The following is a 24,827-nucleotide window of genomic DNA, read 5'->3' as shown; positions in this document are numbered from 1 at the left end:
TACTGCTGCTTTCTCAAAACTTAACAGATGACTTATTGCCCTAAAATTACATTTTTTTACAAAGTAAGTTTTTGCTCTTTATTTTAAAGACTGAAACACAATTCATATAAAGTGTTAAAAAATGTCAGCATTACAATATCTTCAACCGCAACCATTGGAGGATTCCTTATTTTCTTGGTTTTTGTTTGCTGATTTTGAGACGCTGCCTTCCTAGTGTTCCCAATATGTAACCTTATACAAGTATACAATAAACTCATTATATATACCAGGTACAACAAAATGTACCCCAGACACGCGTTTCGTCTACAGTATCAGTGCCGCGTGAACAGCTAAGAAGTTCAAGTAAAGTACGAAGCTAAAGAGCACTGATATTTCGAAAGGTTTTGCAAAATTCGGATTAAGGTAACCTATTCCTGCGGAAGACGTAGCATACAATAAACATCATAATATTAAGTGCTGACATAACAACCGTAGCCCATCAATACAGATGGGTGTACGTGATAACCAGTCGTTTTGATAGGTCACAATTAAGCTGCTGTAGGCTTTAGAACTGATCCGACCTGGCATAGGACCCAATTCAAGAAAACATCAAAATCAGACTTTGTCCCAGTGATTTTCATAACTCTGACAGGTACGTTTAAGAGCCAGTCTGCCATAAAACCATGCAAAATCCCAAATTTCGTCCAAATTGGTAGTTACAACTTGCCAAAATTATATATATTTCCAAAAACTTTAGGTGTTCAGGAGTTAAGATAAAAAAAAAATTTTTGTTGTTAATTTGCGCTATTTTCCATTAAACCGCCTGATTTGCATATTAGTGAATTATTTTAAAAAATGGCTAGAAAATACACCTTATTTAGGCACTTTTTAAGGGTCTGGATAATTGATATAGCATTTAAATGAAATATTATTTTTACCATATTGTGAAGGAACATTAGTTTTAAACCAAAAAAATAGCTTTTTGAGAATTTCGGACCTTTTGGCAGGTTGCCAGAAAGTTCGCGCAACAGATGTTATAAACAACTTGTATATACTACATGTACTCAATAGCAGTTTCCTCTCAAGATCATATTTTTTATTCTTAACTTTTATAATATTGTGAAAGGTGTATATCAGTTCTAAGACAGGTAAAAATTTTCAGCTTGGCAAATAATGGAAAGTTGATCAAAAATACTATTAAAATAACCATAAAATGCAATAATTCTAATTGTTTTTGTTTCTTGTTATTTAACTAAAATTGCTTAAAGTAGGTGGTAACTGGGCTAAAATTGATTTATTTTATGTTGAAAAATATTTCTGGCTAAATGTTTGTTTTTTTTTTTTGTTAATTTGCAAAATTTAACTTTAAGTTACCCAAAGGTAGCCTCAAGTTATTTTTGTGGTTGAATTGTCTCCCTTAGTGGAAATCTTTCACTGGCAATATGGCAGCTTCCAGTTATGAAAATCAGACGTCTCTGTTCGGTCCGATTTTTCTAATCTTGGAGGTTGTTGTGGACAATCAAAACCCTATACAACTCATCTGTTAGGCAAGGTTTATCTTTGTACAAAGGACACCACCACCACCTTGAATTTATCCACCGCACTGAGGGCAGTGAGGCCTGTTTATCAAACTTTCCACATGTTCCAGGAGGACTACTAGTATTTTATACACATAAGTGACATTGCTTTCTGTTGATCGTGCTGCTATGAAATTGTCAATATGTCCATGCCGATGGCACAGAGACGTTTTGGGGATATATTGGCGGGACTATTCAACAAAGTGTGGATTCAAAGATCGTCCTGCTGACATTTAGGCAAAACTCCAAAAGGTGAAAAGCTGATAGTGATGGAGGAACCACACTAACCCTATCATAAGAATACTGACTTTTGTAATGACAACTAATTCCAAAAGGGTCAGGTAAACTACAAAAATAAATTAGTTAATTATGACAGGGATGGATCTAGCCAATTTAAAAAAAAGGGGGGGAGGATGGTGGTTCTTAGGAGGATAAAAAGGGAGGTTCATCCATGTGTCCCTATTCAAAAGCATTAATCAGCAAAAAAAAGGAAAGGTTCTAACCAACTGGTCCCTAGTCCAAATATATATGACGTCTTGAAAGGCTATTTTATTTTTTTTGCTTTGACATGCTTGACGCCTTATTGCGACGCAGGCGCCATAGGCATAGCCATAAAATAAAATGGCCTTTCAAGACGTCATAATTATGTTGACCACCGGTCCCTCCCTGGATGGATCCACCACTGTATTATGAAAAGATTAATTTTTAAAACTGCCACATATGCATGACATAGTGGCGAGGTATATAATTATGTGATACAATGAACATATATACATGTATATGGAAAAAGGCATTTATTTCTAATACATGTAGATATGTGATATATGCAACATGCACAACCACCATCTAATTGCGAGCTGTAAATTACCAGAAATGAGTCATTAAATATAAAAAAAAACAACCTGCACTAAATGTACATGTATATATGGTCTAGATACAAAAAATTGTAAATTATAAATATCTATTGAAGCAAGGACATATCGGCGGTATTACATGTACATGTAAAAACCAACCTATAATATATTCCTTAGTTGGAAAGGGCACACATAAATGTAGTGAGGTTAAACTTGTTTTGTTTTTGTCACTAAAATCTCAATTCACCTTTTATTTGTCTGAAATGAAAGCACAAAATCTAGGTTTTTATAGGGTGTGAGTTTCTCACTTGAAGTTGTATTACGTTTTACATGTGGTCCTGATATTCATTCTGCTTACTGACTTTAATAATGTCTCCATCATGTCCATGTATTCAAATGAGGCATGCCTTTTTGTAAATAAATTAGTTTCAACCTTTAATTTGATAAAACAGATTTTTCTATTATAATTTATCCGCTGGCATCATGCCGTAGAACAACAGGTTTATAAATTGATTGATTGTTCACGCTGAAACATTGCTCATCTGGACATTGACATGATCGTGTTTTATTGATGTTTTTAGTGTGTATGGTACCATTGACTGGCTGCATTATTCCATTTTTTCACAAAGGCATACATTGTAGGTCTCTGCAAGCAGTGTTTTACCAAGATTAGACAAACAGTAGCTGATGGAGGAATCATAGTTGATACAAAAAAGATTATGGTAAGAAAACATACATGTATGAGAATGTTATTGAATTTATAAAAAAAAAGAATTGATTTGAATTGATTGCAAATGTGACAATGCTCCACAAGAGACTAGATGACATAAAATTTAACAACTATAGGTCACTGTATGGCCTTCAACAATGAACAAAGCCCATACCGCATAGTCAGCTATCAAAGGCCCAGAAATCACAAATGTTAAACTATTTAGAATGAGTAAATATATGTACAAAACAATGAACGAAAAACAAATATGGTATACAGAAACAAACAACAACCACTTTGAGGTTAAATTCGTTTGAAGGCGCCAACCCTCATCTAACCTGGGACAGTAGTGTAATAGTACAACATAAGAAATCAGTCATGTGTCAGTTGAGGCTTAACTCATCAGATTGGCACAGAGCATAAATACATCTAACAAAATCAGAGATATGATGTGGCAGGGTTCTTATACATCCCCACATAGTTTATTTACAGGGGCAATTGAAAGGCATTTTGAAAATTTTAAACTGATTGTAAAATGTACAGAGATATATTTAGTGGGAAGGGGTGGAGGTTAGGGAATCATGAGACGACCAGTGGTAAAATTTTTAACCATTACCAAAAAAGTGATAATGTCAAAAATATTACTGTAAATTCTGAAATTATTGCGAGGTTTTTATCATTGCGAAAAATGCGACAGGGTTATAATCGCACTAATTTAAACTCGCATTTTGAAATTTACTATATGATTTAAACTGGATTTTTCTGAATATTGCAAAAATTAAATTCGCATTTCAGTCTAAAATTACATTACAAAATCTTAGTTATTAATGCACGCAATAATTTCTGAATTTACAGTACTGGGTATAGCTTTGTATTAGTTTTATCATGGACTTGGATTCAATCAAAAACCTCATATTAGAATTTCCTAATAAACATTTATAATTAGGTCATTATGACCTACATATTCACTTAAGTGACACGGGATATAGTCATAAAACATGTAGTATAGCTATGATATTTGACCAGTGAATAGGTTTTGGGTAGAGCAATAGGGTAAATGATAAAAATTAGGTCACCTTGACCTACATTTTCCACATGAGTGACATGGTTAAGTTTTTTGCATTAAGGTCAATATCTCGGGTACAAAATTGTACAGCTTTGATACTTAACCAGTGTATTGATTTTGGATAGTCCAACATGATTCACTTTTATAAAGGTAATGTTGACCTACATTTTCCACTTGAGCAACTTTGTAAATTTTGTGTGTTTAGGTCTTTCTGTAAGATAATAGACATGGTATTACATTGATACTTGACTATAGCTAGTGGATAGATATCTTGGGTAGTACAAAATTGTTACTATTGATAAGGTCACTTTGGCCTACAGTTTCTGCATGAATGGTTTGGTTAAGTTTTTGCATTAAGACATTGAGGTTTTATCAGATATACTAGATGTGGTAAAGCAATGATTTTACTCCACCAGTTGAGATATCTTATATATTTTTTTTTCATTGGGTCCCAACCAAAGAGATTTCATAGTTATCTCATATATCATGGACATTGTATATTTGAGAATTCATTTATCTTTAATTTAATAAGGGATATATTTTTTTTTTAAAGTACATTTGTAGATTTATTTTTTATCTTTTTAGATGGAGATGAAAGCCAAATTAAAGATACTCAGGTTCTCATAGGAGTATATTCACAGCATCAACTAATTTTTCATAATATTTAGCATCAGATTGGGAAACAGATAACATTTCTGACCAAGAGAAACTCAACAGAGGCTTGCATTTCCTTTGAAATGGAAAGTATCCACCATTTAGGAACCAATTGAATCTGGCATGGGATGATGTATCAAAAAAATCCAATGGCTTTTTCTACAAAATTATCATCAGAAATTATTGATTTGATTTTGAATTTTGTTTTACCTGCACAATACAAGTCGATAAAGTGTTCTGATCTGTAGTAGAAAAGAGGAAAACAGACGAAACACAATCAATATTACAACAGGATGTTTTGACTGAAGCTCTCATTGATGCATACTTACTAACTTAGACCTGAATAGTCATCCAACCTGGCTTCAGATCTTATCACTGTTTGCATGTTTTCAGACCGTTTTGCATGTTTCTCTTTATGGCAGACTCCGCTAATATTATATGACAGTAAAATTATAAGCAAACAGCCTGAATAGTTATATAACCATTTTAATTAAAATGTCTGCACGACAGTTGAACCATTTATCTGTATATTTGTTTTTATTCATGTAGGTATAAAATAAATTTTATTTCCATTTGAAATATTTTTGTTTGTCTGTGGTAGTAATAGGCTAACTCTTATTCACATGCCTCAAGTTATTTGAGGTTACATTCTATGAGGAAACTTAACATTGTTGTTATGTCGACTTTTATCCGAGAAGCTACATAGGGATCACTATTTGTCATTCATGTTAGCGTCACAAAATTTAAGTAACACTTTTCTCAGCATCTGCTTGATATTTGACAAAAAGCTTATAAAGATTAATTCCAATATAAAAAATGGACCCCCTTTTCTAGGTAAGAAGCACCAAGTCTCAATTTTTATATGTGTATGTAATATCATCAAATACAACATGTATTTAAATATCAAGACTGAACAAAAGTGGCCATATCCATTTTAGACAACAAATGTCTAAAATTAGCACAAATGCTAAAATTGTGAAGATTTCAGAAATTCTACATAAATTAATGATGATAGTACCTGTTGAATGTTCATAGTATTGTAAAACAACAGCCCATTAAAAATGATTTTAAAGTAACTGAAGTAGTCTACTTTTGAAAAGTGACTTCAATAAGTAGCGATAAGTTAATACATGTATTTTAAACAAATTGTAAAAATGCTAAATTTTGGGGCTTAAAAGGGGTCTTACCAGGCCTACTCCTGTAGTATATTTTCAATTAAAACTAAGTTAAACTGAGTTTAATCAATCAAGATAAGCAATAAACATTATATCTGTTATTATTTTCTTATATTTTTACTACCACATACATTTGTAAAGTTTCTCTTGTAACCAATAAAAAATTCATAAATAAGGCATAATTGACATCTTGTTCATCCTAAATTGTTATTTTATCGTAAGAAGGTATCATTTGCCGAGCCCCATTTTCTTGCATTTTGTAGATAAATATATAAGCTTCATGCTGTATTACATTTTATTAAAAACAAAACATGATCTTACAAGACAAATTTTGCTGAATCGGCACTTTTTCAAAACCATGCAATATCAACCTGCTAGTAGGGGTATTGAGAAATGTCAAACTTTGAAAACTATCCTAATTTTCTTTCATTTTAAGTTGTTTGTTAAGGTATTAATTATCATTAAGCTACAACTTTTCTATAATAGTACAAAAAACCAGGTCAAAATACCCTAAAATAGGCTTAAAATGGCCTTTTGTCAGTACAGAAATAGACAATTATCGAATGTTCTGCATACATATTGGCTGAATATTTTTTCAAAATATTTTGCACAAAAAGTTATTACATATAAGGTATCAAAAATACAAAATATCAGTCTGATTGGATAATTTTGGATTCGGACCATTTTGCATGATTTTACCACAGACTGGCTCTTAACAAAAAATGTTGGAACACATTAATTTGAACTGACCATAATAAATGCATTAAAAGGTAAGTAAAACAAATTATACAATTGTGAATGTAAACGTGGAATGTGTCAAATTCACAACAACTTTAAATTAACAACGATAAATAGGGGCAAGATAGAGATCTCATCAAGCATGTTAAACCACGCCACATTTTTGGGCCTGTCCCAAGTCAGGAACCTTTGGCGTTTGTTAGTCCTGTTTTGCTTTTTTTAATTATGGTTTAAGTATATGTTTCGGAGTGACGATTATTTTTGCTGAAAATGTATACCTTATTGTTTAGGGGCCAGCTGAAGCCTGCGTCCGGTTGCGGTATGTTCCCGATGTGTCAAAGAACACTTAGTGGCATTGTGCTGCTGTATGTTCTTTAGTCGGGCTATTATCTTTTTGAAGCAATTCTCGTCTTCATTCTCAATTTTGTCAATTTGAAAAACAAGTTTACTTAGTTTGAGCAATATAGCAATATATTTGCTATTCAGAAGTATACTAGTTTTATCTGCTTTTTTTTTACATTGTTCATGTTTGATTTATTGTACAGTCGGCGTTACTATCCAAAAGATGTCCCAAAATTTATAAACAATTGTGGGTTATGTTAATATAGTTACACTGAACTGTCAAATGTTTTATATATTTCATGTTAGATACATCTCTATTGTATAGAGTACTGCCTGTTTAGTTGTATGCATTCCAATTAATTCAAATTTCCCAACATTTTTGTTTTGTTTTTAAATATGGAGCGAAATAGGGGCAAACATTACCAGATGGACATTCAAACTCAAAAGTCGATAAATAAAAACTGACGTCATGGCTAAAAAAAACAAAAAAGATAACCAGATAAAAAAAAAATAGTACACAAAACACGACATAGAAAACTAAAGACTGAGCAACACGAACCGCACCAAATACTAGGGGGGAGTGATTTAAGGTGCTCTGGGAGCGTAAAAAGATCGTACTCCACGTGTAGCATCCTGCAAGGTGTTCATGTTAATATAAACCAAGTAATAAGTCAAATTATGTAGGTCACTTTCAAAAAAGAGGGACGCGGTTGACATATCGACATTAAGAACATATCCACTATCATCTATGAAATGGATATTTGGTTACGGTCTACTAACTTGTGATGGCGTCCGTAAACCTTAAAAAGGAATGATTTCATCTTCACCATTCAACTCATGGTTTAATAGTTTCCTAGCAGCAACCTTCTATCAAGGAAATAATGATATGAAATACGAGCTCTTGAATATCGTATCAATTGGTAGATATGTACTCCGTCTGCAGGCGCTGCTAGAATATGATACATAGAAATGGAACGTTCACGCTTATCACTTTTTCGATATAATTGCAATAATTTATTTCTATGTTAAATAGTGTTTTTTTGGCCAATATGCCCCACCAGTCGATGTGATATACCAAATGAAAGAGGCAAACATAATATCAGAAAAGCAGATGAAGACGGAAGTAATCAAATTTTACACCACTGTAGAAAAAATAATGGAGATATTGCTAAAAGGAAAACAAAAGGACTTTGAATTTGTCTACTACAATGGTAAGTTGTATGTGAATTATCAATTTACCATATAAATGTAGGATTACAAATTACCGAACTTCATGGAACATTTAAAGCAAAGTCTCATATCAAATATTAAAATTAAAAGTCCAAGCACATCTAACGAATGAATAACAACTGTCATATTCCTGACTAGGTACAAACATATCTTCGTGTAGAAAATGGGGGCTTATAGCTAGGTCAACCTCTAAAATGTATGACAGTCACATACTATTACATTGTATTGACAACAATGTGTGAACAAAACAAACAGACTATTTCGATATGTCGTATTCGGTCTGTTCAAACAAGACAGAAGGCTCCAGCGTTAGATTACGATCTGTTAAGACAGTTTTAGGCGAATTAAGGCATAACTTTAACATTAACGTTTAAAAGTTTCAGATCGGGTTAAAATCCATCCAGTGAGTCAGAATAATTTTAGGAGTTGCTCCCCCTCATGTGGATTATACACTTGAATTACAAAAAAATTGTAAAATATATAATACTTTCTGGTATGTGCTTTCTAGCCGGGCAAATTAGTGGTATTACACCTATAACAGAACCAAAATTACTATACTGACTTCAGCATGACTTTATGCTGTTCTTTTATCTATTTCAAACAATAAAAATACATCCAGCTATATTCTAAATACTAATTTCAAGCTCAGATTTGACTGGTAGTACCATATGGGTTATTCATAGAAAACTGCAAATGGATATAACCAATGTCCAATATACTTTTATTATTCTCAATATTATTGTTGTATTCAATAACTTCTGGAAACAATGTCCTTACAAATAGTCATATTTCATCAGAGTTTGTTCATTCAATAAAAAATATATTAGACCAAACCTCAAACATAATTGAGAAAATTGTCCCCCTTTTTTGTTCAAATTGGAAAAGGGACATTTTTTATATAAACCATATTTCTGGGGTACATTATAGACTATAAAGAGCAGTTTATATATCTTTCAGCTGGATAACTTGCTAAAATAGTTCTAAATTGCATGTACAGTGAGATTTTGGAATTCTTATATGAGTATTTACCAATTACCTAGATTGTAAAAGGCTATCACAAGATAACCAATAAAACTTGAAGAAAATCATAGGATTATTTGACCAATAGCTATTTTGTTTTACAATAAACAAGTCATTATATACATGTTTTATTAATTGCAATCCCCCAAAAATGCAAAAATAAGAATTTGAAGTCAAGTCTTGCTGCATGCATGGTGTGTGACCATAAAACATGTAAAAGGCTAAAATACCTAATAATGTCAATTTAAGAGCTGAAATTTCCCACTAACAGAACTGTTCATCCAAAAAAAAAGATGATTAAACATGATTACTTTCATCAAATATGACTTGTTTTTATTGGAATAAGTACAACTTCTAAAAACTGAATTTCTGATGATTATCTGTAATAAAAAGTACACCACTAAGTCATGGCCCTATTGCTTTCTATGTTAAATTCCTCAATTTCACGCAGAGTCAGCTCTTTTGTTTAAGTTCAAATAAAGTGACAATCATTGCATGTCAAAGCAACACTTTATGGTGTCTTGTAATGAAAAAAATCAACATAACTTTAATAACATATAAGAAAAAACTGGTTCCCATAATTTCGGATGTACCAAAACAGGTACTTCAGATCTGATAAACAGGCAAAATGTACCCTCTTTATAACATCTAGTGCAGTCTTTTTAATAATCACAATTAAAAGTTAAAAAGTGTTTAACAATGATCATCAGTCATTCGGCTTTCATTTGATACCAACAATGCATAAATATTCTACATATTTTGAAAGTTACACTCATGAGTAGGAACTATGTTGTGTTAAATATGTACTACTTTCTGGTTTGTGCTTTTTGGGCCGAATTAGTGAATTGTACTTTTTTGGCTTTATAACTATTTTTATCTGAGCGTCACTGATGAATCTTATGTAAACGAAACGCACGTCTTGCGTATTAAGTTATAATCCTGGTACCCTTGATAACTTTTTAGTGGTGTTACACCTTATGGCTCAAGGTCAAGATATCTTTCTTTAATAAGCAACTGTAAATGATTTGATTTTTCTTGGTATTGGTCTATTTCTGATAAATAATACCATCAATCATTTCAAAATTCTCCTTGTTTAAACAATATCGTCCTACAACTGGGTTACACTTGCACACTTTTCTCTGTCTGGTATATTTCCTTCTATTTTCCACTGGTGCAAATACGTCAAGTCTGTGTCTTCTTTTTGGAGAGACTGCATGTCGCTAGCTGAGTATTTAGCTAACCACTCGGGTCTGTTTGAGACCTGGCCAATACAGCTCTAACTGTAACATTGGAAATCGTTTTTTTTAAATCATCTACTTTGGTCTTGAAATTTTCCCATTGCTCATCTGACTCTTAACAGGCCTTACATGTATCTTTCAAGTTGTTTGAAGGTTGCACTTTGTAAATACAGCTGTTTCTCAAACCACGCCTCTTTTGGGGAGATCTAGAATATTCATAGAAAATTAATTTTGTTTACATAATGGTTCCCAGTTATGCTCTCTGTGTTGCATCTCACAGAGACATAAATTGGGAATGTTACCAGTAAATATACATGTGCATATTGTTTATATTGAAATCTGTGGTAACCCTACATTCGAGGTAGGGTAGTTAAGAAAATTAGTGTTAGTTTAAACTCTGAGAAGTTCAGGGCATATGAACGTTGAAAATATGCCGCACAGCCCCATATTTTGACCTTTGAAAAAAATTGTAGTGCATATGAACTTTCAATTCTAGGATAAGATTTTTTTCAAAACTTCATAGTAAAAGTGGTACAGTTTTAGCCGTAAAAGGAGTTCCTATGGGAAATTGCACTGTAAATATTTACAGAAATGCAACCTATGAAGAATGAATGTACTCTGTATCCCCATGTTCTTGTCGAGAAAGTGCATCAGGGTTTTGATGGTTAAACCACGACGGTGTAGTTGACTTTGAAGATCTTTGAATCCAAATAGCCATTTTAGAGACCCATGGTCAGTTCTGACGATGAATTTTCTGTATAATGTCTGTATTGGTGGACAAATGTTACCATGGCTAAGAGTTATCTTCTTGTGACGCGGTATCTTTGTTCTGTTTTGTCTAATTTCTTATATGCAAATGCGATTACCTTCGCATTTTACCTTCTTGTACTTGGTGAATAGCTGCACCTATACCATTTTTAGATGCGTCTGTGTCCAGGATAAATTTTCCATCTAGGTGTGGGTATGGCAATACTGGACTGGTGCACAAAGCTGTTTTCAAATTATCATAACGTCTTTGAGCAGCTTCTGTCCGATTGAACGTGACATTCTTACTAGTCAAATGGAGCAGCTATCTCACTGAAACCTTTGATTATCTGTCTAGAGTATGTTCAAAGTCCCGGGCACTTTTATACTTCTTTCATCGGCCTAGGGACTTTCTAGTTTTTCCCATTTTCAATAAGTTTTCTTATTAAGGGATTTGGTTTAATACCATATGTACATCTTGGAAGATCCTAACGAGTTCTAACTGAACAATATCTTCGTCACAGTTTGGCATAAATTTCTCCTCGTCAGTGCAGGAAATTGTGTTTGTGTTTACATCAGTTGAGATTGACATAACTGTGTTTTTTCTGCCGGTTTTTGAGTCTGTTAGGTTAACTTGGTGCTTGTGACTTTCAGAACATTATGTGTCCAAGATACAGTATTTTCTCTCTTTATCAGGTCACAATTTGATGAGTTTTTGGAATACGTCATCTATCTGGCTAAATTTCAAGGGAAATTGAAAATGAAAGAGATTTTTACAGACAGCAAAAGGTTCAACCAGATTATACAAAAGAACAGAATGTCCATCCAGATTATAGAATACAGCTAAATTTTCAACCAGAATATACAAGACAGCAGAATGTTGAACCAGATACAAGACAACACAATTGTCAATCAGAATATGCAAGTCAGCAGAATATTCAACCAGATACAAGACAACAAAATTGACAACCAGATTCAAAACAGCATAATTTTTCAATCAGAATACTAGTATACAAGACAGCAAATTTTCAACCAGATTATACTAGACAACAAAACAAATGCGATATCGAACCGTTTCTACATCTAGCATACAAGATAGTTATTACTCAAGACTACAATTCTACAACGGAAGATGTGACTGAATATAAAAAAAAAAGATGTGGTATGATTGCCAATGAGACAACTCTCCACAAGAGACCAAAATGACACAGAAATTAACAACTATAGGTCATCGTACGGTATTCAACAATGAGCAAAGCCCATACCGCATAAAAGGTCCCGAAATGACAATGTAAAACAATTCAAACGAGAAAACTAACGGCCTAATTTATGTACAAAAAAATGAAGGAAAAGCAAATATGTAACACATAAACAAACGACAACCACTGAATTACAGGCTCCTGACGTACAGTACATTGCAGATGCAATTCGAAATAATTGCTGAAAGAAATATTTTGGACGAAGACGTCAGGCTGAGAAAATATTACTGGTGCTTAAAGACGAAGCTGCAAAAAATACATTTGAGCTACCGTATGACACAGGAAGCTCATATCGACTTTTATCCAAAGATATGAGAAAAAGATTTGGAGATAACAAACAAGTTATTAAAGGTACCAGGATTATAATTTAATACGCCAGACGCGCGTTTCGTCTACATAAGACTCATCAGTGACGCTCAGATCAAAATAGTTATAAAGCCCAACATGTACAAAGTTGGAGAGCATTGAGGACCCAAAATTCCAAAACTACCTGCCTGAAACCTATAGAAAAGTGTTGCAATCTATCAATAAATGAATATGCTGCTCGCATTTAAACAATGGTCCGAAAGGCATATCCATGCATGGGTAATCAACTATTTAACAATATTTTAAATTAATATATGTTAAATGGATTAAATGATCAAAGTATTACCTATGGTGTTGTGACAAAAAGACCTCACACTATGGAGGAAACAATCAATTTTGTAGCATGGCACACTACATGCAAATATGGAAAGAGAAGCAAAACTCAAATAAGGCAAATTGAAATTGACCAGTCTGAGGACATAGAAGTGAGACGAGTTGGACGTAAAAGATTTGTTACAGAGGAGCGTCTTAATCACTTTGGTAGAGAGATTACAGAAAGTATCACAAATGAAGTTACCAACTGAAGTCTGTTGAAAACATAAAGAACACAAGACTACCAACTTTCAATTCATTCCAGCCAAAGAAAAAAATTTAACAGTAAAAAAGCATGATGGCAGAAAAAAGACACCAATCAGAGGCAAAGCAACAAAAAGATTCTATGCTTGTAATGAAGAAGAATACTGTTAAATCAGAAATTATTACGTGCATTCATTATTGCAATTTCGTCATTTTAGACTAAAATGTGATTATAACTTTTGCGATATTGAGAATAATTCTGTTAAATTCATATAAAAACGTCAAAAGGTGAGTTTAATATATTGCAATTATAACCCTGTCGCATTTTTCGCAACAATAAAAGCATCGAAATATTTTCTGTATTTACAGTTTTATGCGAGGTCATGTTCTAATCAGAAACAGACACAATGACTGGCTTCAGACGGAAAACCGTTAAATAAAAACGGGCTGAGACTAACAGCCAAGTGTCAGCCCGCTATTGCAAGAGTAAAGCAGACTTAGTAGATAGTACAAGACATATGAGGATCAAGTAGATAGAAACATTGAATGTGTGCTTTGAAATGGGATTGAAAAAAGATTGTGTTGCTGATCCTATAACTTTTCATTGCCTGATGCCTAAGAAAAGGAAATATACCCAAAAAGTGGGAACCTGAGATACATATTTGTAAAAACAATGAACTGAATGAACAGGTGAACACGGCCGAGCTTCAATTCTTGCCAGAATAACTCAAAGATCTTCATGACAGAGGCAGTAAAAGCATAGAGAGTAAAATAATCAAAGTAAAACTAGCTGAAGTTCTATAGAGGAACAGCAAGATGTTTGCCTCTTCAAAACTGATTTAGGAACATGTTCACTAGTTAAACATCGAACTGATCCAGCTAGGGCTGCTCCGGTTAGACAACTACTAAGAATGACATCAGAAGCATTTGAGAACGAAGACATGAAAAACCTTGATGAGCAACTACCAAATTGGATGATCCAACCATCTAAATTAGCATTGGCCTCAAATTTCGTATTCGTTCGAAAGAAAGACAATACTGTCCGGTGGTGCTTAGACTTTAGAAAATATAATGACCTTACCATAAAGGATTTCTATCCATTGCACAGAATAGATATGTGCCTCAACTGCCTAGTCTCAGCATCTTTATTTGGTAATCTTGATCTTCAAAGTGGTTATTGGCAATTGCAGTCGGAAGAAAAAGACCAACCAAAGACAGCTTTAATCACAAAATATGGACTGTATGAATAGTGTAAAATGACATTTGGATTACATTGGAAACTTCTCCTTATATATCTTGATGATATCATCATCTTCAGTTCAGACTATCATGAACACTTAACAAGATTAGACAATTAATTCCAAAGACTCATCAAAGCTGGTTTGAAATTGAAAAAGGTAAAATCACAAAAATACTGAACTCCGAGGAAAATTTAAAACGGAAAGTTCCTAATCAAATGGCAAAATCTAATGATAAAACACATTAAACGAATGGACAACAACTGTCATATTCCTGACTTGGTACAGGAAGTTTTAAATATAGAAAATGGTGGATTGAACCTAGTTTCATAGCGCTAAACCTCTTACTTGTATGACAGTCGCATTAAATTTCATTATATTTACAACGATGCGTGAACAAAACATACATAATAGATAAAATGGTCAAAAAAAGGGTACAGCAGTCATCACCGTGTCACAATCTCAATAAGAACAAAACAAACAAATATTTTAACAAAGAAGCACAAAAAAGCATCTATCAAATTTAACAACCACATTCATTGGTTACTTATATATGTATAATAAATCAACCCATAAAGGATTGAAATATTTGAAGTCTATTTTACAATAGAACGTGTTAGGAATTTACCTATTTTATTATGTAGCAAGAAAACGAGTTTCGTGATCCCATTTTTTTATTTTCTTATCTGATAGTTTATCTCAAAATACTATTGTGTAGTTTTCGTTTTCTTGCATAAAATTGGGTTTTCCATGCATGAACTATACAAAATCTTACAATTTTGCACAACCTGAAGCGTGAAAATAAGCCCCGTGACCCACAATCTTTATTATGTTTTTGAAAAAAGCATGATAAAGATTACATTAAGACAAATGATGAAAAAATTCTATGGAGTTTAATTTAGACCCCCTCCCCCTCCCTTTCCCCATCCCCGCTCATCTACCTTAAACCCTGATTGAAATACTTGAAGTCCTGTGACTGAATGGCAAGGTTCACATCGACTCTAGTGAAGAGTTGCGTGTTTGACGTCAGAACGTACACGTCACACAGGAAGAGATATAGAATAATTTTGTCGTTCAAGGTGTTTTCAAAATTATAATAGAACAATAGCATAATGGCATTATATTAGAACAATAACATGATGGCGGGATGTTTAAAAGTAGAGTCTTTCATATGTACCAAAGAAACACAAAAGTCACATGTACAAAACACACCAGCAACAATGAAAGATAATACAAACAACACATTGACGGGATGTACAAGTACCGAGCCACGTCAAATGGATATCACCAAAAACAGACCAAACAGTAAAAATAAAATTAAAAATAAAACAAAGACAAATAAAAGATTTTTAAAATGATAAACAACGTCAGAACGCAGAATCTATACACCAAGACCATCATGAATAATTTGTAAGGTTGATACGAAACATTTATCAACAAGGTCTTGGTACCTTCCGATGAACTTTTTTAGAAAAAGGACGAGACGTTCTTTGACACACCTCTGCTTCATCATCTTTCTACTCAGACACTGGTGACGTTTTATAAAGTCTTGAGTAGTAGCTGCAAGCTCTTGAATATCAAATAAGTTGGGAAATGCATATCCCATATGAAGGTGAAGTTGGTATATTGCTACTAAGGTGGGGGAAATTCATAATTTTAAAATTAAAATCGTCTCGTTTGTCATAGATAATAATACTGAGATGACTGTGTATGTCAAAAAATTCTAAAAATAAGGTGGAGGAAGCTGTGTTTGTTGTTTCTTTAATTTCTAGTTCTGGGGGGGGGGGGGGGGGGGGGGGGGGGGGTATATATAAATGGAACCCAATCAGAAAAATGCGGATTGTTCATGGAAAGAACATCATCAATATATCTGAAAGTAAAATGAATAATTTGGCTTCTTTGATCTTCTTGTTTTGACAAGTGTCTGAAGGAACTCCGATTCATATGAAAATAAAAAAAGGTCGGCAAGGAGCGGCGCACAGTTTTTAAACCATCAAAATGCGACCTGATGAAGAGTGAAACACTTACCTTGGACATATTATGTTGTGAAAGTAACTCAACAGACTAACAAAAAGAAAAGACACAGTCATGCCGATCTAAACTGATGTACACAAAACCACAATTAACTTCACTAAAGAGGAGGATTTTGTGCCAGACTATGACGAAGAAATTGTTTAGATACTAAATTATAAGCCTGGTACCTTTGATAACTATTAGGTAGAACTGGGTGAGGTCTTTCTAGACGAACAGGAGAAAGTTCCCTTCCGAATTTGACTATTTGCCGGATTTGTAATAACATGAGCAACAGGACGGGTTCCACATGTGGAGCAGGATCTGCTTACCCTTCCGGAGCACCTGAGATCACCCCTAGTTTTTGGTGGGGTTCGTGTTGCTTATTCTTTAGTTTTCTATGTTGTGTCATGTGTACTATTGTTTGTCTGTTTGTCTTTTTCATTTTTAGCCATGGCGTTGTCAGTTTTTTTCGATTTATGAGTTTGACTGTCCCTCTGGTATCTTTCGTCCCTCTTTTTCAATCAACTATCCAACAATTGTATATGCAACATCAGGAAGAGAAAAGTAACATAGAATAGAAACACAAAAAAAAAAAGAAGAGATCAACTTGAAACACAATGTTGAATGCCAAAGATTTGGACATTTCATAGAACGCTAGGAAAAGGCAAAACAGGGTCATCAAAACCACCTTTAACACAAACTTAACCAATTGGAATAACAGGAAACAGTTACTATGAAGATGTACCATTGAAGAAGATGACAAGTATTGTGACTGTGCAAATCAAGAAAACTTTAAATTAAAAATTTAATATGCAAGGAAAATATAATGTTTCCAGTAAATAAATGTTTTATTTTAATCCTACGAATATTTAAGTTTAAATGGTGTGTAACATTATTGTTAATACAATATATGAGCAAAATATAACTAAATACAATAATATATTGCGACTGTAATGTAATGAACTGCCTAGGTGAACGTCAGATTTAAACAAAAAAAATGTCATACTTTTTTTAGCATCTTGTGCTAAAAATAAATACAGTTACATGGTCCCTATTTCTGGTTAACATGTAAACAGATAACCAGGACATTTAAGGACAAACTACCGATTCCTTCATCAAAAAGATATATAAATACTATCTAAGAAGGTAATTAATTGCAGGTTTACATATTATAACATTTGAAAACATCGTTATTAAGTGAACTTCTACGCATAAAATCCGGGCCGACATGATGACAATTGGACATGAATGCCATATTCGCGGAAAATATATTGCTGGAATATAAAATAGAATTGAACTGAGCAGTTGTTCATTATAAAAGTAATGGCTTCTTAATTTGCCCATCACGCCACACAATATACGGAAAAGACATGGCTGGGTATTGCAAAGTTACTAAAGGACATTTAACATCGAATTCATATCCTCGGACGAAGAAATTTTCTGGTTTTTTAAAACACCCTTTGTACACTTGCAAACATGTATTGATCTTTCATTCTGTCTAGTTTGAGAATAAAAATTTTCATAATGTTTGTAGGTTTTTAATTTTAAAGCATAAATGAAGAAAGAAGATCTTCAAAAATTTGAATTGAACGTAAAACGAATTTTGCAACCATGTCTCTTACGAAAAAAACAAACATTAGTGTTAATTAATTGTCTTCCCCAAAGACATGAATATATATTGATAACGAGTAATCGTCGAGATATGTACCAAAACTTATGGTACATAGATAACAGAACAAGGTTTCACTTTTCAGTCTTTAACTTCAACCCTCCTCCCACAATATTTTAACTGTTATTATTTTAAAAGACATGTCACATCCAAACGAATCTGTTTGATTTTTTTCTTGTTTTGGAACATATTTTAAAAATATGAAACTAATTAAATTCGATCTCAAAATAATGACTATGAAGGAATATATATTTTAAAAAATCTTACAGCACCTTTCATCTGATACCTTACTTACTCAAATATATGCTACAAAGTTTAAGATGTATCCTTATGCGTATTAACTATTTAGCTTTTAATGTTTATTACTTTCAAGAATGTTATTTATTGACTGGTCCTAATTAGGTGGTGTTACATCTTATAAAGTGTATTCAAATTATATTTCCACAGAATTCCTCTCAAGCCGGTCATAGGGGCCGTCTTAAACTTGCAGTGAGGTGAGAGTTTGATTGCTTCGTGTTTAAGGCCTCATTGTCACTTTGAGATGAGGTAGAGCAATAAAAGCGTTATTCCTCAGATGTTTGTGTGTGTGCTTTTTTGTTGTTGTGCATTAACTGATATCGGTCATTGGAGGATACTTCATATTCTTTGTTTTTCTATAAATATATTCCTTTGAGCAAAAAACTAATCCAAATCCGATTGCAATTATTTGGTAATTCTAAAATATGTTCTTTTTGTCAGAAACTACAATTATTTTATCTATCTGGTATGACTTTGGAACAACGATTTACGATTTATATTGTCCACAAAATATCATAGAATATTCCCAGTTTAAGGAATACAAAACACTCTTTATATTATTTCTTTACAAATTTGTTAATTGTTTAATTATGTCAGTGTCAGATTCATGGGCCAAAAGAGCGTATGCTTCCCCTTTGATTGTATATATATATATAATTTGACACGACTGATCTGACTAAACACAATATATCGGAACAGCGTCTGAAAGTATGAACAGGTCTTAACGTTTTCCTTAGCGGTAAATTCATTCGATTAAAACCGGATCAGACCAAAATGACCGTTATAGACTGAAATGTTGCTACTGGTATATATTATAAATCAATTTAAAAAAAACAATTATGTCAACAAAGAAAAACAATTGGGCATAAAGACAAATAACATAATCACATATTAAATGAAAAGACAAGCATGCATAAAATTCCAATAAAAATTTTGCTAGCAAATACAATGCTGGGTTTGCCTTCCTTGTTGAACAAAGTATACATTGGTATTCTTGTAGTGCTTCCCAAGATTAGCCTAAACTTTAGAGGAATCACAGTAGATTTTACTAATTGTATCTGGCAAAAAAGACTGGTTCATTGTCAAAATCGATGACATTACAAGAGACTTTTTGTCACGTATAAGGTCTTTGTCTATAATGTTAACTACTTTCAAAGGCCATATCATACGCAAATTTGTCAGCGGATTGTGGTCTATATACCAAGTATGTGGTCAGACAAGCTTCGTGATAAACTGCATTCTTGGGCAAATTATTCGGGCTCTAGTCGATAAATCATTTCAGAGTCGCAAGCTCTAACGGCAGCATCTGTAAGGTAGATCATAGGTATTTATTTTTTTAGATAGAATTTTCTTGCCTGTAATGTTTTCATCCTTTATGAGAAAGTTTCTTGCAAATAATATACTGTGATCGTTTGATGTAGGACTACAACAATGTTGGTAAATATGTGACACATATTCGGACATAAAATATGGATAAAAGCAGGTAATTCGCCAAATATTTACCTTCTTACGAATTTACTTCGAAAAGTAAATCGGGTCGATTGAAGTTTTATACGACAGTATTACTGTTGTACCTTTAAAATAAACCTATACTTCATGTGCCAATACTGCTAGGTCAAAAACGGTGATTTTCAGAGTTATTTTATATCATTTTAAGATGCAATGTGCTTTCCATATAGGACTATCTAAAAATGTCCTTACTATGTATAAAGTTGAAGAACAGTTTTTTTCGAATATTGTTCACAAATTATGTTAAGAAGGGGTTTAGTTATGTATTAGCAGTGGGTTATTCGATGCAAATCTGGTAACGACAGCTAAGGCTGTTTTAAAGTCTTTTGTACCACATTTGTTATTTACGACAAACATTTTTCAGAAGTTAGATAACTGATAGACATTTTAAGACATTAACATTCCATGAGGTATTTATGTTATTTAAACTTGTTAACTAAGGAACTTTTTCATCATTTGCCGATCCACAATAACATTAAGACACCAATTCAAAATATAACAAAAACATACTTCCTTTGCTACTTGATATAATATCATTAGTTACCATGAAAGGCTATACAAACCGGTTAATAATATCAAATTTGATTTAAAAGTGCAATAACATATTTAAAAATATCGTAGGTTATAAAATTAAACATTTTTTAATGATAAGGCATTGAGCTTTCATGAGATTGAAACATTTATCTTTCATAGTAAGAATTGATTTTACATTAGTCAGTTTCAAACTGTTCTTTTTTTTACAGAAAATGTTTATTTTACTGTTAATGTTTTCACAGTTTGGTCGGGACAATATTCGTTATCTTAGGAATCGATACTTAGATCATGAAAAGTAATGCTTTTGTTTTAATTTTTACAGACAAAAATGACAGGTTAGCTGATGTTATGTGTGAAAGAATACAATGATAAACAGATAACTATTTTGGTAAGCTGACGTACTTTGCAAAGTTCTTTTATGTAGGTTGAGCCCCTCTGCTTCGTGGTTGAAGGAATCAGTTATTCAAATAATAGTTCATAGACTAAATTATTAACATCTATTTTATCAGCTATAAAAGCAAGGCTTCAAAGTTATTGTGAAACTGCCTATTCTAGAGGTGGCGTGAATCAGATGTGGATACTAAAAAAATCCAAAGATATTTTAGAGTACATACAATCTAAGACTCTCTCATCTTGCAATAGTATTAAAACATTTGACTTTTTTACAATTTACACAAGTATTCCCCATTCCAAACTAAAAGACAATTTGAAAGAGTTGGTATTGCTTTGTTTCATAAAAAAGAATGGTGAACGTAGATATAAGTATCTTGTCTTGGGAAGTGATAAATCCTACTTTGTACATCTGATTCAAACAAAAAATTCTCTGAAACTGACATTATCAACATGCTTGATTCCCTGATTGACAAAGTATTTGTTACGTATTAAATTATAATCCTGGTACCTTTGATAACAATTTACACCACAGAGTCAATGCCACTGCTGGTGGACGTTTCGTCCCCGAGGGTATCACCAGCCCAGTAGTCAGCACTTCGGTGTTGACATGAATATCAATTATATGGTCATTTTAGTAAATTTCTTGCTTACAAAATTTTGGATTTTTCGAAAAACTAAGGATTTTCGTATCCCAGGCATATATAACTTAGCCGTATTTGGCACAGATTTTTTTTCCTCAATGCTCTTCAACTTTGTACTTGTTTGGCTTTATAGATATTTTGATTTGAACGTCACTGATGATTCTTATGTAGACGAAACGCGCGTCTGGCGTATTAAATCATAATCCTGGTACCTTTGGTAACTATTTACGTTTGAAGGACGTATTTTTCAACAAACTGTCGGATTCCAATGGGAACCCATTGTGCCGACATGTTTCTTTATTATTATGAGGCTGACTTCATACAGAAATTTCTTAGGAAGAAAGATTAGAAGTTAGCAGTATCCTTTAACTTCCGCTATATGGATAATAATATCTTACTAAATAATACAAAATTTGGTGACTTTGTTGAACGAATCTATCCCATCGAACTAGACCAGGTAAAGGATACTACAGATACAGTTACGTCTGCCTCATATCTTGATTTACATTTAGAAATTGACAATGAAGGTAGGTTGTAAACAAAACTTTATCACAAAAGAGATGACTTCAGCTTCCAAATTGTGAACTTTCCATTTCTATGTAGCAACATTCCAGCAGTGCCTGCATACAGAGTATATATCTCCAAATTGAAACAATATACCCCACCTTGTATTTCCCATCACGATTTTCTTGATAGAGGGTTGCTGCTCACAAGGAAGCTATTAAACCAAGAGTTCCAAATGGTGAAGTTGAAATTATCCCTTCGTAAATTTGACAGACCCCATCACGAGTTGGCAGACCGTTATGGGATAACCGTTTCACAGATGATATCGGATATGTTCCCTATGTCGTAATTACAATTCCTTCCCTTCCCTTTTCACGAATGTGACATACCGAATTAGACTATTTACCGGATTTGTAATAACATAAGTAACACGACGGCTGCCACTTGTGGAGCAGGATCTGCTTACCCTTCCGGAGCACCTAAGATCACCCCCGATTTTTGGTGGGGTTCGTGTTGCTTAGTCTTCAGTTTTCTATGTTGTGTCTTGTGTACTATTATTTGTCTGCTTCTCTTTTTCATTTTTAGCCATGGCGTTGTCAGTTTATTTCAATCTATGAGTTTTACTGTCCCTCTGGTATCTGTCGCAACTTGTTTAAGTTTTTTATTACTATATAAAGTTTTTTTTTTTAAATAATTAAGTGGGTTTCGTTTTCCGCTGCGTTATCATCGCTGTGAACACATTTTACTTAAATAACTAAAACAAATGTTTATAAATCAATGAATAAACATATGCATGAGCATTCATTTTATATTTTTGTTTAGATTATTGATATTCTTATTTTTTATGCATAATGCACGTACTGTACATCACTATTTTAATTCTTTTAATCTCATATGATGTACTAGCTGTCATCCTACACGGTACGCGTGTTGTTGTTTTGTCGTACAGTTCTTGTAAGATATTGTCTATGGCACACGTATCAATCACTACTTTATATACCATGAACACTTATATAGATATAAGAAGATGTGGTATGAGTAGCAATGAGACAACTCTCCATCCAAGTCACAATTTAAAAAAGTGAACCATTATAGGTCAAAGTACGGTCTTCAACACGGAGCCTTGGCTCACACCGAACAGTAAGCTATAAAGGGCCCCAAAAATTACTAGTGTAAAACCATTCAAACGGGAAAACCAACGGTCTAATCTATATAAAAAACGAGAAACGAGAAACACTTATGAACTACATCAACAAACGACAACTACTGAACATCAGATTCTTGACTTAGGACAGGTGCAAACAAATGCAGCGACTAAATGAAAGCGGTTGATTCGATTATCTTAGATTTATATTTCATGTACTTGCTTACTTAATATGAGGTTTAAATAAATTTAGGTTAATAAATCGATCTTGATTTACCTCCTTGTTTCTTAAAAACTGGTATTAAAGGATGTGCTTCGGAATCCTCTTTATGTCATATCAAATTATTTTTTATTTCTGATAATCTAAATATAAAAGTTCGCGAACTTCCCCGTCATGTGTAATGTAATGCTTTTTTTTTCGTTTTAGCAGCTGAGTGGTTCTGGATATTTGGAAACTATCAAATTGTCCCTATCGAAAGTGTTTTTGCTGTAGTCACACATATGTAAATAGGTGTGTGGTGAATTTTTTTAACTTTCTGATTAACTGTCAAATAAATCAATATATGTAGTATGCAGATATATGGGAAATAACATGAGACAAACAATTAACGAATAACATGTAGTTCTTCTTCGCTTAACATAATATTAAATATAAATCAAAACTGTTTTATTTTCTTATTAGAAAAATTAAGAATGGAAATGGGGAATGTGTCAAAGAGACAACAACCCGACCATAGAGCAGACAACAGCCGAAGGCCACCAATGGGTCTTCAATGCAGCTAGAAACTACCGCACCCGGGGGAGTCCTTCAGCAGGCCCCTAAACAAATATGTTACTAGTTCAGTGATAATGGACGTCATACTAAACTCCGAATTATACACAAGAAACTAAAATTAAAAATCATACAAGACTAACAAAGGCCAGAGGCTCCTGACTTAGGACAGGCGCAAAATGCGGCGGGGTTAAATATTTTTTTTGAGATGTCAACCCTCCCCCTATACCTCTAGCCAATGTAGAAAAAACAAACGCATAACAATACGCATAGTAAAACTCAGTTAAAGAGAAGTCCGTGTCCGATGTCAGATTAGGTAACAAAAGAAACTAAACAAAATGACAATAATACGTAAATTAACAAAGGACTAATAGGACTACTAGCAGTTACTGACATGCCAGCTCCAGACCTTAATAAAACTGATTGAAAGATTATGTCTTCATTATATGAAAATCAAGCACAATTTCTCCCGTTAGGGGTTTGTATTATACCATCATAAAATATATGAGAAGAACATAACCCGTGTCATGCCAACAACTGGTTTAAGAATAAATATATTTAATTCCGATGCAAAGACCCTATAAGTGAATCAATATTAAAGCCAAAATATGCAATCGTTAATATAATCGTAACTATATCCCTTCTT

The 24,827-nt window shown here is 33.2% G+C and overlaps 1 protein-coding gene and 1 long non-coding RNA gene across 4 annotated transcripts in view; both read left to right on the top strand.

Annotated features, from left to right (window-relative positions):
* Window positions 1-24,027, top strand: part of LOC127701029 (uncharacterized) — a 101,050-nt gene extending 77,023 nt beyond the window's left edge. The window contains exons 13-15 of one of the 2 annotated variants that reach the window (XM_052204799.1): window positions 8,128-8,305; window positions 21,050-21,115; window positions 23,840-24,027. In XM_052204799.1, coding sequence (XP_052060759.1) covers window positions 8,128-8,305; window positions 21,050-21,096 — 225 coding nt within the window. In that variant the 3' untranslated portion in view covers window positions 21,097-21,115; window positions 23,840-24,027. Of the gene's footprint in view, window positions 1-8,127; window positions 8,306-21,049; window positions 21,116-23,836 lie in introns of both variants that reach the window. The other variant, XM_052204798.1, reaches the window with a different exon arrangement.
* LOC127701038 (uncharacterized) lies at window positions 936-5,418 on the top strand. 2 transcript variants are annotated; one of them, XR_007981805.1, is made up of 3 exons: window positions 936-1,897; window positions 3,053-3,132; window positions 4,771-5,418. It is a non-coding gene; the product is annotated as an uncharacterized LOC127701038 (long non-coding RNA). The 2 variants fall into 2 exon arrangements; XR_007981804.1 differs by lacking the exon at window positions 936-1,897 and having other exon boundaries at window positions 1,905-3,132.
* Window positions 24,028-24,827: the final 800 nt, after the last annotated feature.

Source organism: Mytilus californianus, unplaced genomic scaffold (genome assembly GCF_021869535.1).
Source record: "Mytilus californianus isolate M0D057914Y unplaced genomic scaffold, xbMytCali1.0.p SCAF_5, whole genome shotgun sequence".
In the NCBI taxonomy this organism is placed as follows: Eukaryota; Metazoa; Mollusca; class Bivalvia; order Mytilida; family Mytilidae; genus Mytilus; species Mytilus californianus.
Note: the sequence above shows the minus strand (reverse complement) of the source record. Positions and strands in the feature narration are given on the sequence as shown.